Below are 13,766 nucleotides of genomic sequence, written 5' to 3'. Positions count from 1 at the left end.
TGTTTGGGTTTATCCATCAGCAGGTTATCTCTTGAAAGTTGGCGGACTTTGTTGTAGGCTTTTGTTAAGCGTTTCTTGGAATAACCTATTTGTAAGAGTCTTTCTCTAAGTGCTTTTGCTTCTAGTTTGAATGTTGAGTCCATGGAGCAATTGCGTCTTAGGTGAATATATTGACCATACAGGATACATTTTTTTTTAATGAGGATGGAAGAGTGCTTTTAGCATGTAGGATACTGTTCCCTGCAGTAGTCTTCCTATATAGAGAGGTAGATACAGTATTGTTCTCATTGATAATGTTAGAAACATCTAAGAATAGCAAGCAGGTTTGATTGAAGTCATTCTGTTGGATCATCTGGATAAACTGGTCAATAAGATGTAGAGGACCTGTCCAAAACATCAAGATATTATCTATGTAGCTTTGCCATGATAGTAAATGGGGACCAAACTGTGTGGTAGAGATGGTGGAAAAGCGCTCTCTCTCTCATTTGCCAAGGTACAAGTTAGCGTAGGAGGGAGCACATTTGGTCTCCATGGCAACTTCTTGGGTTTTAAGATATGTGGTACCATCAAAAATTAAAACATTTCTTTCTAAAATGTACTGTAATAATCGTAGTATAAAGTTATTTTCGTTCGTAGATGTGGGTTGATGTCTGGTAAGGCATTGAGATATCTTGGTTAGGCCCTTTTGTATGGGGGATACCTGAGTAAAGTGCTTCTACATCTATCGTCAATCATGTATATCGTCTATCGTGTTTATTCTAATACTCATTTATCTATTCACCTACATATATCTCCAATTATCATTACCATAGATGTAGCCACTTTAATCACTTTGTTACTTCAGCAGTAATATTTGCATTACTACCATTGATTTCCTCATTTCCTCTCCTCAAACAGCAGTATTCATTTTATCATACATTTCCATTTTTCCTATATGATTTCTCCATTTTCTCCTTTGACCAATATCCCAACAAAAAGTGAGTACAACCTTTTGTTTCAACCCCACATCAATAGACATCCCAAGAAAAAGTATTTACTCTAATAATGTACTTTTTTCATGCTCTATCATTATATATAATTTATTTATTATATAATAATCCATTTGGACTGTAGTTCAAATGAGTGGTAACAATCTACATCTGTTTATGAGTTATCTATTTATATATATGTATGTATATACACCTATGCAACTTTCGGTTTTATGGAATATTACCTGACAGATATTCTAGATTTACCCTTTGTATAGCACTATGCATTTATTATTTCTTTAGTGAGTAATTTTGAACTTTTTGAATATATGGTTGATATCTACTTACAGTTAGGTCCATAAATATTTGGACAGAGACAACTTTTTTTCTACTTTTGGTTCTGTACATTGGCACAATAATTTTAAATGAAACAACTCAGATGCAGTTGGACTGCAGACTTTCAGCTTAAATTCAGTGGGTTGAACAAAAAGATTGCACAAAAATGTGAGTAACTAAAGCCTTTTTTAACACAATCACTTCATTTCAGGGGCTCAAAAGTAATTGGACAAATTAAAAAGCTGAAAATAAATGTTTATTTCTAATACTTGCTTGAAAACCCTTTGCTGGCAATGACTGCCTGTAGTCTTGAACTCATGGACATCACCAGATGCTGGGTTTCCTTCTTTTTAATGCTCTGCCAGGCCTTTACTGCAGGGGATTTCAGTTGCTGTTTGTTTGTGGGCCTTGCTCTCTGAAGTTTAGCCTTCAACAAGTGAAAAGCATGCTCAATTGGGTTCAAGTCAGGTGACTGACTTCATTCAAGAACATTCCCTTTCTTTGCTTTATTAAACTCCTGGGTTGCTTTGGCTGTATGTTTTGGGTCATTATCCATCTGTATTATGAAATGCCTCCCAATCAATTTGACTGCATTTAGCTGGATTTGAGCAGACTGTATGTCTCTGAACACCTCAGAATTCATTCAGCTGCTTCTGTCCTGTGTCACATCATTGATAAACAATAGTGTCCCAGTGCCATTGGCAGCCATGCATGCCCAAGCCATCACACTGCCTCCGCCATGTTTTACAAATGATGTGGTATGCTTTGGATCATGAGCTGTTCCACGCCTTCTCCATACTTTTTTCTTGCCATCATTCTAGTAAAGGTTGATCTTGGTTTCATTTGTCCAAAGAATGTTTTTCCAGAACCGTGCTGGCTTTTTTACATTTTTTTTTTTTTATCAAAGTCCAATCTAGCCTTTCTAGTCTTGAGGCTGATGAGTGGCTTGCACATTGCAGTGCACCCTCTGTATTTACTTTAGTGCAGTCTTCTCTTTATGGTAGACTTAGATATTGATACGCCTACTTCCTGGAGAGTGTTGTTCATTTGGTTGGCTGTTGTTAAGGCGTTTCTCTTCACCATGGAAATGATTCTGCGATCACCCACCACTGTTGTCTTCCGTGGGCGTGGGCGTGGGCGTCTTTTGGGCGTCTTTTGGCGTTGCTGAGTTCACCAGTGCTTTGTTTCTTTCTGATGATGTACCAAACTGTAGATTTTGCCACTCCTAATTTTGTGGCAATTTCTCGGATGGGTTTTTTCTGTTTTTGCAGCTTAAGGATGGCTTGTTTCACCTGTATAGAGAGCGCCTTTGACCGCTTGTTGTCGGTTCACAGCAAAATCTTCCACATACAAGCACCCCTCCCCCAAATCAACTCCAGGCCTTTTAATTAATTGATAATGACATAATGAAGGAAATGCCCACACCACCCCATGAAATAGCCTTTGAGCCAATTGTCCAAATACTTTTGAGCCCCTGAAATAAAGTGATTGTGTAAAAAAAAAAAAACAAAAAAAGTTTTAGTTTCCCACATTTTTATGCAATCTTTTTGTTCAACCCACTGAATTAAAGCTGAAAGTCTGCAGTTTAACTGCATCCAGGTTGTTTCATTTAAAATTAATTGTGGTAATGTACAGAAAAAAGTTGTCTATGTCCAAATATTTATGGACCTAACTGTATGTACCATATATGACGTGTTTATACGCAGCCAGCACCCCAACTACTGATGAATCTCCCAGAGGCAAAACCTGTCAGAACAACAAACCATTAAGTGCTGTTATTTTTCTTAGAGATTATTTGTCTAGTTAATTAGCTCAAACACCACCCCCTTCTGTGTTACTTAGCAGGGGTGCTTGCACTATAGATACTTTTCTTGCTGTTACCAACCTAAGCAATGAAGTGTGTATATTCTAACTGATGGAAACATTGTACATTCATTTGTTATATTTCTTTTCTTTAATACACTGCCATTTAAAAATATCCTGGCTTTATCTCTCTTTTTTATTTACCTTTGTCAATATCATCAGGGTATAGGCACGACTACTTTTTACTAGAGATTCTCAGATTACCACGTTTTATACTTAATCCTAGTATTGCAAACACTCAATGCTTGCACACGTGTTTGTAAGCATTTGCAGACTGCAGAGTTTGAAGTCTATAGAGGTTGCAAACCTCCCCCTGAACACTGTATACAATTACCTGACCCATTCCTAAACCTAATGTAAATATTTTTTGCAAGTGTTAAAACCACCTGCACAAAGCACTAATCTGAACATTTCCTAGAAGGGTTAGGCATCACATACATTTTAATCTAAACTCCAGCCACCAATAACAAATAAATCAGCACTTAAATTACATGGCACTCATTTTGCTATGAAATTGTTGTTGCTAGCTCTTTGAGCTTGTAATCATATGTGGAATGCAGCCTTGACAGTCAGGGTGCTGTTAAGGAGCCTTGGACCTGCCACTTCCCTGTGAGCTAGCAGAAAAGCAGACCTTTTATTTTGCTTCCCAGCACCAACTACTCTGCTGGTCCCCTTCCTTCCCATTTATCTGCTGCTTAATGACCCAGCACTAAACAGCAAAAGAAAAGAACACAGTTTGTGAGAAGAATAGGAATGGCATATATGATAAAGGGAGGGAAAAAGGCCTAGCCAGTTGAATTGTATAGCCCGGTTCTTCTACTGTTATCAGTGACCACACTGCACAGAAATAAGAGAATGGGAAGAGGCTGAGCTGCACAGCCCATTATCTTTATACAGTTAATAAAGGGCAATGTGAAAATGTCCAGAAAACCATTATTGTAGTTTACCCTGTTACACAGGTTGTTAGTGTAGTGTACCCTTTTATATTCCTGGTCAGTGTAGTGCCCTCTTTAAATTTATGGTCACAGGTTGAGTTGTTTACTATAAATTGATAGTAAACACCCCTTTCCATTTTAGGTAGTAATGTAGTGTTCAGCTTTTAGTTAGGGGTCCCCCCCCTTTTTTTTCAAATACCTAACCTCTGGTAATGAGAAAGATACTCTGGACAACTTTCAATCACTTGCCCTTGTAACAAAGCAGAGGGAAACAGTCTTCTTCCTTTTGAGATATATAGTTTTATAGCATTACAATTAGGTTTAGTCATTGTCTGCTCTAGCCCATGACCACTACTATTTTGTTGTAAGATGCCCCTTTCCTTTAATACTGTGCAGACAAAAAACTAAAATTACTTTCCCATCCCTTGTATTTGTCACTGTTTTGTCCTTCGTCTTACACAAACTTTTACTGATTGATAGGGCAAGACAAGACATGAAGTATGCACAGTTATTAATGCGTGGGTCAATTGGTTCTGGTGATCAACTTTGTATGAGGTAAACTTGGCATTTTGATGCCCCACATGAACCTGTTTTTTGTCAAGATGTGCAAAATATCATGCTTAAATTGCCAGTCTGCAGAAAATACTACTAATCAGACTTATCTGGAGTTATTATACTAACTCATCAAAGTAGAGGATATTCTGAAGATTGATAACCCCAGCGTTGGCCCATAGGGGTTGCTATGCCAGCCTAATCCATCTACATGTTTGGACTCTGGTTTTAGGACAGTAGATGTGGGCAATCCAGGGTGCAAACATGTAGATGGATTAGGTCGGCATAGCACTGGGTTTTACCAGCCATGAAGTTAAAGCCTTTGACCAAGAAGTAAGATTGGTTTTAGGACAGTAGATCTGGGCAATCCAATCTTACTTCTTGGTCAAAGGCTTTAACTTCATGGCTGGTAAAGCCCAGTGTGCTGAAAGAAAGAGGAATCATGGATACTTTGATTCCTACCATGCTTAAAATTTGCATGGTATGGTAACTTTAGTTGTGAAAAAATTCTGCTTTTTTACCCTTGTTTCCTTTCACTGGGTAGGATTTCTTTATATTCAGTCAGGAGTGGATCCTCCACCAAAGGTCAGTCTGGTCTGTTCCTATTTCTGAATCAGACTTTTTTCATGCATTCACTCACTGACAGTTAACTGTAGGGTTTCAGCTTTTCTGGATTGTTCTTCAAAGGCCTCTTTTTGAGTCAATTGAGGGCATCCCTTGTCTTCCCCACAAGGTAGCTTTCCTTGTATAATGAGGGTTTTAGAGCTTTTTGTACTGTCCTGTAAAGACATCTTTTTACTGCCTGGCAAGAAGAAGGTTGTGATCAGGCAAATATCTTTTCACCTTTAGCTTTCATTTGAATGGAGATGTTGGCTTGCTGTTTTTTTAGGTGCTTCAGCTCCCACTTTCACCAAGTTTCAAAAAATGAATGTGTAGGCATTGGTTTAATTTTTTTATTCACATTTTTGAAATCCGCACTAAAAGGTTCCAATGCTTGGGGACATCACATGTTTATAAAAAAAAAAAAAAAAAAAAGTACTGTTTTCCTTTCAATGAATGAAAGGAAAAATAGAATTTGTGTACTTACTGAGCAATCCCTTTCTTGTACTTTATTGAATGATGCAGAATAATCCCGTCTTGCGGAATTTATTGCCATAATTAGTTCAGCAGGCTAACTATGGAAGTAGTTATGGCCCCCAGAATCTAGCCCATAGTTTTGTTCCTAGTGTCCAACCATCTTGTAGTTGAAAGTATAACCACTGGTTTACAATGAAGAAAAGTTGTGTCCTTTTCTGAAATGGATTCCAAAGAAGATTTTATGGTATATACAAAATCCATGTAGATTATTTGCCTCAAGTTCTGCTTTTATCATTCTTGACTAAGCACATTTAAACTAGGTGTTCATTAAAGCTAAAGCTTTGGAATTTTTTTTTAGGTTAAAACACTAATAATGATTAAAGAACAAATGTTTTGAAACAATTGGAATTCACTTTTGGTTTACTTTGTGCTGCCCCCACCTGCCATTCTGAATGCAAATGCACTGGAGCTAAATGAGTCTCTTAAAAGGGTTGCATGTAAACTATCAAGGTTTATTTTATAATGGTAGTAATACATAGTAAAACAAAACCTGTTGCTAGCCAAAACATTTATGTGACCATTATATCCTATGTTTCCCTTTTAGATGTTGCAGCTTCGTTTTGTTAAAGGAGGTTTAACCTTCCTCGGTGTTAAACGGCTATCTGTGCTGAATGTGGCTTGTCAGAGCACTCAACGTGTGGAGTACAAACCTATCAAGAAAGTGTTGGTTGCCAATCGAGGTAATTATAAGGGTGTAAAACAAATAAAATGTTGACAAAATGCAGTTTAATTTAATGTGATGCTTAAAGCGTCGGTACGCTCGGTAGGGCATGGCTTGGTGGGAAATTTTTAAAACATTGATCACAGTGATAGTTATAAAAAATAAATCCAAATAAAAAATCTAAAAGTTTTTTCTATTATTGTACCTTTGTTTGGACAAATTAAAAAAAAAAGTTTTCATTTTTAATAAAATTATTGGATTCATTAATTTTTCAAATTAATTTTTATAATTATTTAACATATTTTAATTTATGATTTGTGTTTTAAACTAACCATACCTGGGAGTTATTCCTAGGAATTACAGGCCTAAAAAATTAAACAACAAACTTCTATGCAAAACAATGTACCGATATTGACAAAAAATACGGACATAATCAGACCGCCAGGGGGGTTAAGTTGTGCCTGGTGCCTGTATTTCTCCACAGTCTGCCATAGCTTCTCCTTTGGGATCAACTACAGAGTGCAACAAAGCGACCAACGCTAGTGGCACCTGTAGCTCTGTTTAAGTAATCAATAATTAATTTTTTAAATTGCTTCAACTATTTTTAGTTCTACCATAATAAAAACATTAGCTTGTAACAAAAATTGGTGTGCTGCGAAGCTATTTTTTTTACAGGTATGAGATAAATATATTATGTGAGAGATATATATATATATATATATATATATATATATATATATATATATATATATATATATGCTACAGTCATACCCTGATTAGATTTTTGTGAAGATAGAGTAAAACATTTCTGTAGGCTTCGCCCTTCCTATAGTACTTATATGGAGCCTAACACACCTTTTCTTTTTAGTTATATGTTTTTTTTTTTTTTAAATCTTTTCAAAATGATTACTAATAGTATGGAGCAATAGTTGCAAGCTTCCCTACTGTGTCCAACCACCCAGCAGGTCATCAAAAAAAGACTGATATAAACATGTTTTTTTTTAATTTTTATTTTAAAATTGTCAAATGTGCTGTCACTACTGTGCGCGTGTTCAATTGGCTGCTAAAGTGGTGGCTGCAGGGAGCCATGCAGGATCTATGAGATTTACAGGCACGTATCAACCTGCCCTTAAACACAGCTAGGAAAAATTTTTACATCACAGTAAAGAAAATAACCTATGCTGTGTTATTAGGAGTCCAAAGGTATCAATGTGTTGCTAAAAAGATTACAAAATGGTGTTAAGGAACATGAGTGAATACAACCTAAATTCTCTATTTAACTCTTCATAATGAAGAGAAGGGAATTTGTTAATTCCCCAAGAAATGGCGAGGAATGCCTTTCAAAACAATACATCGCAAATCAGTTTCAGAGTAGTATGTCAGCAATCTTGAGCTGCATACGCATTGTAAATCAGTGAATCAGAAGGTAATAAAGCCAAAGGATCTGAACAGCAGCCAGGCAACCTGTATTTTTTAGAACCAGACCAGAAGTGAAAGATCAGCTTTCATCCCACTTGTGGGATTAATGTATAACTTATTATAAACAGTAATGCCAGACAATTGTCTTTAAATGTCATCATCAAGATATTATGGACAAGTATGTAAATTTTGTTAGGATATGCAGTGACAGTTGTACTCTCTTTGTACAGGTGAAATAGCTACAAGAGTATTCAGGGCATGCACAGAACTTGGTATAAGGACAGTAGCCGTCTACTCTGAGCAGGACACTGGTCAGGTGCACAGACAGAAAGCTGATGAGGCCTATCTTATAGGAAAGGGGTTACCCCCAGTCCAAGCCTACCTACACATTCCTGATATAATAAAGGTTGCTAAGGTAAGTGTTTCATTGCAGCTATTTCTAGATACTTGAACACTTTCCTTTTAATATTGTGTTAGCTAGAAAATGTAGTAAAATGCTCACATAATGGACTGTCCATGCAGGGACTAACATTATGTCCCAAGGCACCCCAAAGAGTGCAAAAATGCTGTGTTAATGCATATACGACACTCGTTTCCATAACATTTGTACCCAAAAAATATGCATTAGTTGCTTTGCCATATGTTAGTTTCACAGACAAGCTTTAGCACAAATATTTTTTTTTAACAGTTGAACTTTTCTATTGGAGTTGTATGTAATGCAAATTATATAAATTGAAAGCCTTTAAATCATAGGTTCCCAATAGGGGCAGTATCGCCAGTCCATTATGTGAACTGGGGGTTTGGTAGTCCCAGATTTTTGTAAATATTACTGCGCCTCGCACTTCAGACTTCTAACGTCTTGGACAACCCTGCAGTCTTTTAATCATTGAACAGAACTAGAATAATTATGGGTGGCACCAATTCACCCAAGCTCTATGCTGTGGAGCTCCCCAAGTCAGGCTCCAGAATCCACTTTGTTAGCCCCAATACAGTTCACTAGGCACATCTGGTTACACTGTAAAAGTAGGTTTAACCTGGCGTCCATAGCCTCTTTACTCACATCTTTCCTTTACATGCCAGAAATCCCCAATAGTAACACACGTCCTATGGTCGGCCCATGGCATGATAGCTCACTCTTTCATTATGGGAAGATTGTCAATTCCTGTTCAAGAAGACTTCTGTCATTTCAGAATGTTTACTTCAGGAGATACAACAGAAGTTTGAGGCTGCTAGGATCACATTTTATAAATATTTGCAGATTAGGCATTATGCTCAGACCTTAACAAAAGATCTGGTGTTTCCATCTCCCACCTCCTTTGAGAGAATTTGTATAGGAGGACCATTGCAAAGGAGTCTGATTATGGGATACTGCAGTTAGAACCACTTAACCCAAAATAATGATATGCAAAGGTGGGAGCTGGTTTTGAGGAGGGAGCTTCCAGAGGAGTTATAGAAAATCATTTAGCAACAGGCTCAGAAAAGCTCTTTATGTACCATATACAAGGAAAATAAGATTCTTAAGCATTGGTACCTAACTCTAGAGGTACTTCATAATATATTTCAAACTACAAGTAACCTTTGATGGTGATGCGGTTTTGGGGTGCCATGAATCATATCTTTTGGATGTGCCCATGTATAGTCCCCTGTTAGTGACTGGTTGATAACCTTCTTGAAGCGATATTAGAGGTACCCATTCTATTAGATCTCCTGACCCACTTTTTTGTGCTACCTGTTTGTTAGCTCTCCAAGCCCAATAAATGCCTGATGACGAATATACTCACAGCAGCCAGATGTTTATTAGCCAAGAGCTGAAAGTCACCCCCCACCCCCACCCAGTCTGCCCTGATTAGCTGTATCCAGGATGTACAACTTATGGAGCAACTGAAAGCAAGGATGTATGACCAGCTGGACAAGTCTAATAAGATCTGGGCCCCATGGGACACCTATTTGGTGACTCAACTTGGTGCACATGATACGTGATTATAACTGGCCATGCCCCATATAAAATGTAGTAGGGGTGGACTGGGAGATAACTACCCAGACTGACCCAAGACCCATCCCATCCCTTTCCACCTCCTACCGTTTTCTTTCTTTCCCCCTTCCCACTACTTAATTGTGTTATGGTAACTATAATTACTTTAATTATTGTATCCTCGTTGTTTGTCTTTTCTTTTTGGCTTTCCCCAGTTTTAAATAAGGCAGATTGTAACCTATGAAGAAGCAAGTTTAATAACTAACAGCTGAATTATAATGACATGTTAAATAATGACCACTATTTGTTAGAAGTGAATGTCTTGTTGCACAGGCTACAACCAATGTAAACTGCCTTGTGTTAGATCACAGTTATATAGTGTTTAAACTGTTGTTCCTTCTTTGTTCTTTATGTGTATTTCTTGGTATTGCACCTTTTTTAAATGTAAAAACCTCAATAAAAACACATTTATACAAAAAATTGTAGTGAAAACAAACTTTGCTATGCTTTGTAATGTTTGATGATGCAAAAATTTGATGATGAGAAAAGTGTGTTTTTTTTTTTTAACTAGCCAGCTAAAACTAAGTGGCCCTGATTTATTAAAGCTCTCAAAGGCTGAAGAGAATACGCTTTCATCAGTGAACCTGGGTAATCCAGCAAACCTGGAATGGATCTGGTCTAGTATTGAAAACATTTTCTAACAAAAAGCAAATGACTTTTAAGAAATCCATTCCAGGTTTGCTGAATTACCCAACTTCACTGATAAAAAGTGTATTCTCTCCAGCCTTGGAGAGCTTTAATAAATTAGGCCTAGTGGCTCTTTAGTCACTGGCACTTTAACCCTCCTGAGGGTAATCCCGAGTGTGATTCGGGGTGTTTTTTTTTTGCAGAAAGTCACACTCGGGGTCACTTAATAAATATATTTAATATTAACAATTATAGCCTACTATGTAAAATAAATTTCCATGCAAAAAAAAATGTAACGCTTTTTGCATAGAAATAAAGACAGAATTAAAATGCTAGGGGGGTTAAACTAGGTCTGTAGTGAAAAGGCTGTCAGTCTCTGATGCAGAAGTTTAACCACTAAACAGGTTTAAAATAAAAAAATTACTGATTATCACATAAGTAGCAAATTTTATTTAATTTGTGTTGCATCATATCACACAGGCTGTGGCAAAAGAATCACCAGCAATTCTAGCACAGCCTTCTCTCCTGCAATGTGTTCACCAGAGCTGAGTTTCCATAGTGGTACTAAATGTTTGTGTTCCAAATCCTGGCAAGGGTTTAGTCAGCTTTCCAAGAATAACCTATTTTCCACATTTCTGAGAATCTGATGACACCACACCACACCATATTGCCCTCTTCTCTCAATTTGCTAACCTTGTTACATACTATGTACTAAACCTAATTGAATTTCCCTGCAAGTTGACGGTGACTACAATTCGTAATTATAGTCACATAGTAACATTATACACAGTGATATCAAAAGGTGTTTTTGTAACTTGAAACTAAGGGATAACAAGCTCTAAGAACACAATTTATCTTAAATTTTGGACACTTAACAAAATGTATCAATCTCATGTACTCCTCATACCCAGCTTTCTGGGCCCAAAGCAGCATGACTACTAAGGGTAGAGCATGTCAGATTTGTGCTGTGGAAATATTTTGATTTCACCAAAGCATTTCATACAGTTCCTTATAATGATCTTATAAAAATTTTAGAAGCCAGCATTTACCCTGGGGTATTCACTGGATAACCACTTGTCTAAAGCATAAATTCAAATAGGATAATCTGTCTCTGTTTTAGTTTGTAGGTAAATGGTAAATGTAGGTTGATTTGATTTTTGTATATTTTTGAATATTGTCTAACATCGATATCTCAAACCCGTTATAATACAGCGGAATTGATTACATGAAACATGATTGCTATGTAATTATGTATGACATACCATATCAAAACATAATTAACTTGTAGGCCAAAAAATCCCTGTCTTTTTCTCATTCTTTCATTGTCTAAAGAATATATCACAGTACAGTTGTAAATAAAGTTTATTGGAAACAGAGACTAGTCACTAGTGGTTTATTACAAAGCTGTGTACTAGGTCATATTCTATCTATCCTATTTGTTATATGTAAGTTATATCATTGAAGGTTTGGGTAAAGTAACTTTTTCCTGATGACACAAAGATGCGTAAAAGGGTTGATATTCCTGGAGGTGGTAATAACATAAAACATCAGTTGGCATTGCTAAAAAAAAAGATTGTTACTTTTGTTTTTAATGGATCAAGATAAAATATTTTTTGCATATAAAGTTGACAATTTTATTTAGGTACCAATAAAGTTTCTTGTTTAGATGTAGTTGTATATATTAGTTATTGTTTACATGTTTGTAATAAAACAATCTTTTTAAATGATGCTGCTTCACTTTTTGACATAAACAAAAAAGGGACCTACTACTGAAATATTATGTGAACTGCCAATGTTGAATTTATTGTAAAGAATGATAATTGCTTGAATTTAAAGCTGATTTAGAAGTTTTAGTCACATACTTGTTATAAACATGTAGCTGTGTTGCAAGTTGGGTAGCAATTAGCTGAACACTGAAACTGCATACTGTACTGTACTGGGTCCGTAATTCAGCAAGTATTATAGACAGAGGATTGGAACACAGTGCAGGGAGGATTATTCAGAACCAGGTCAGAAATGGCACTTAACATAATTTCTCATTAAAAAGGTCTGCAATTAAAAATAAAACTTGGTTAAATTCCACAAAATGTAGACTTAACGTTTTCCTTGTGTTTTAATTCTAAGGAAAATGAAGTGGATGCTGTTCATCCTGGTTATGGCTTCCTGTCTGAGCGTTCTGATTTTGCACAAGCTTGTGCAGATGCTGGTGTACGATTCATTGGACCCACACCTGAGGTTGTGCGTAAAATGGGTGATAAAGTGGAAGCACGAGCTATTGCAATAAGTGCTGGTAAGAATGATCAAAGATGAGAAGGTGTTTATTCACATTAGTACATAAACACATTTCCTGTGTCTGAATATTTTCATTCTGTACAGTACTTGTTATTAGAAGTAAGTTTATTTTTTTACTGACTGTAGATAAATGTATACATGTTTATTAACGCACCTTTAAATCTTTCAAAATGACTAGTATTGTGATCAGCCAAAACTTATAGCTGGTATTATGTCACTGTTGGAGTACTAAGGCAACCCTATCAGAACCATCTTTGGAAATAGCAGTTTCCAGCTTTGATGGGAAGCTTTACCAACAAATAAAACTAGCCTATATATATATCTATAATAGATAGACTTGTAAACCCTATGCACGGGGCTCAAATATATATATATATTTGAGCCCCGTGCATAGGGTTTACAAGTCTATCTATCTAAGTTAAAATGTTGTCCATGTATTAGCAAAGAGAATATCACATCAAATGGCAGTTCCACTCAGGAAAGCAGTGTTCATAAATCTGCTTCTTGTTAATACTTTGTGTCAAACTAAAAAATGCACAGCAGGGCACCTCCTTGTGTTTCTTCAGTGTAGGCGCTAGGTCCCAGATTCGAATCTCAGGCAGGACACAAGGGGAACCCACGTAAAAAAATGCTAATCTGGGCCTAGCACTGCAAATGCCAGTGAAAATAAAACCACCACCAGGAGAACAATAAAACAAAGTAAGGTGTATATTAGGGGTGCAAAGAGAAAGCCGCAACTATGCAAAAAGTAGTTTTTGGCAAATACTGCATTCCAGCATAGAACCCTTGTCAAACTGGTGACAGTATTAGATTTTAGGCCCTTTTGTCTGCTCTAAATTACCTCATTGTAATATCAAATTCTGCAGAAAGAAATGTAGGATATCCATCTGTGAACTGTAGCTCAAAATTAAGTAGGGCATGCCAATCACCTAAACGTGCAAGTC

At 36.6% G+C, this 13,766-nt stretch overlaps 1 protein-coding gene across 6 annotated transcripts in view; it reads left to right on the top strand.

Moving 5' to 3' along the window:
- PC (pyruvate carboxylase) overlaps positions 1-13,766 on the top strand; it is a 318,614-nt gene that overhangs the window by 68,837 nt on the left and 236,011 nt on the right. For 3 of the 6 annotated variants that reach the window (XM_072423066.1, XM_072423068.1, XM_072423067.1), the window contains exons 2-4: positions 6,336-6,471; positions 8,102-8,286; positions 12,655-12,820. In XM_072423066.1, coding sequence (XP_072279167.1) covers positions 6,336-6,471; positions 8,102-8,286; positions 12,655-12,820 — 487 coding nt within the window. The remainder of the gene's footprint in view (positions 1-6,335; positions 6,472-8,101; positions 8,287-12,654; positions 12,821-13,766) is intronic. The other 3 variants (XM_072423070.1, XM_072423072.1, XM_072423071.1) reach the window with 1 other exon arrangement.

This window comes from Pyxicephalus adspersus, chromosome 9, assembly GCF_032062135.1.
Source record: "Pyxicephalus adspersus chromosome 9, UCB_Pads_2.0, whole genome shotgun sequence".
Taxonomy (NCBI): Eukaryota; Metazoa; Chordata; class Amphibia; order Anura; family Pyxicephalidae; genus Pyxicephalus; species Pyxicephalus adspersus.
This window is presented reverse-complemented; position numbering and strand designations above follow the sequence as displayed.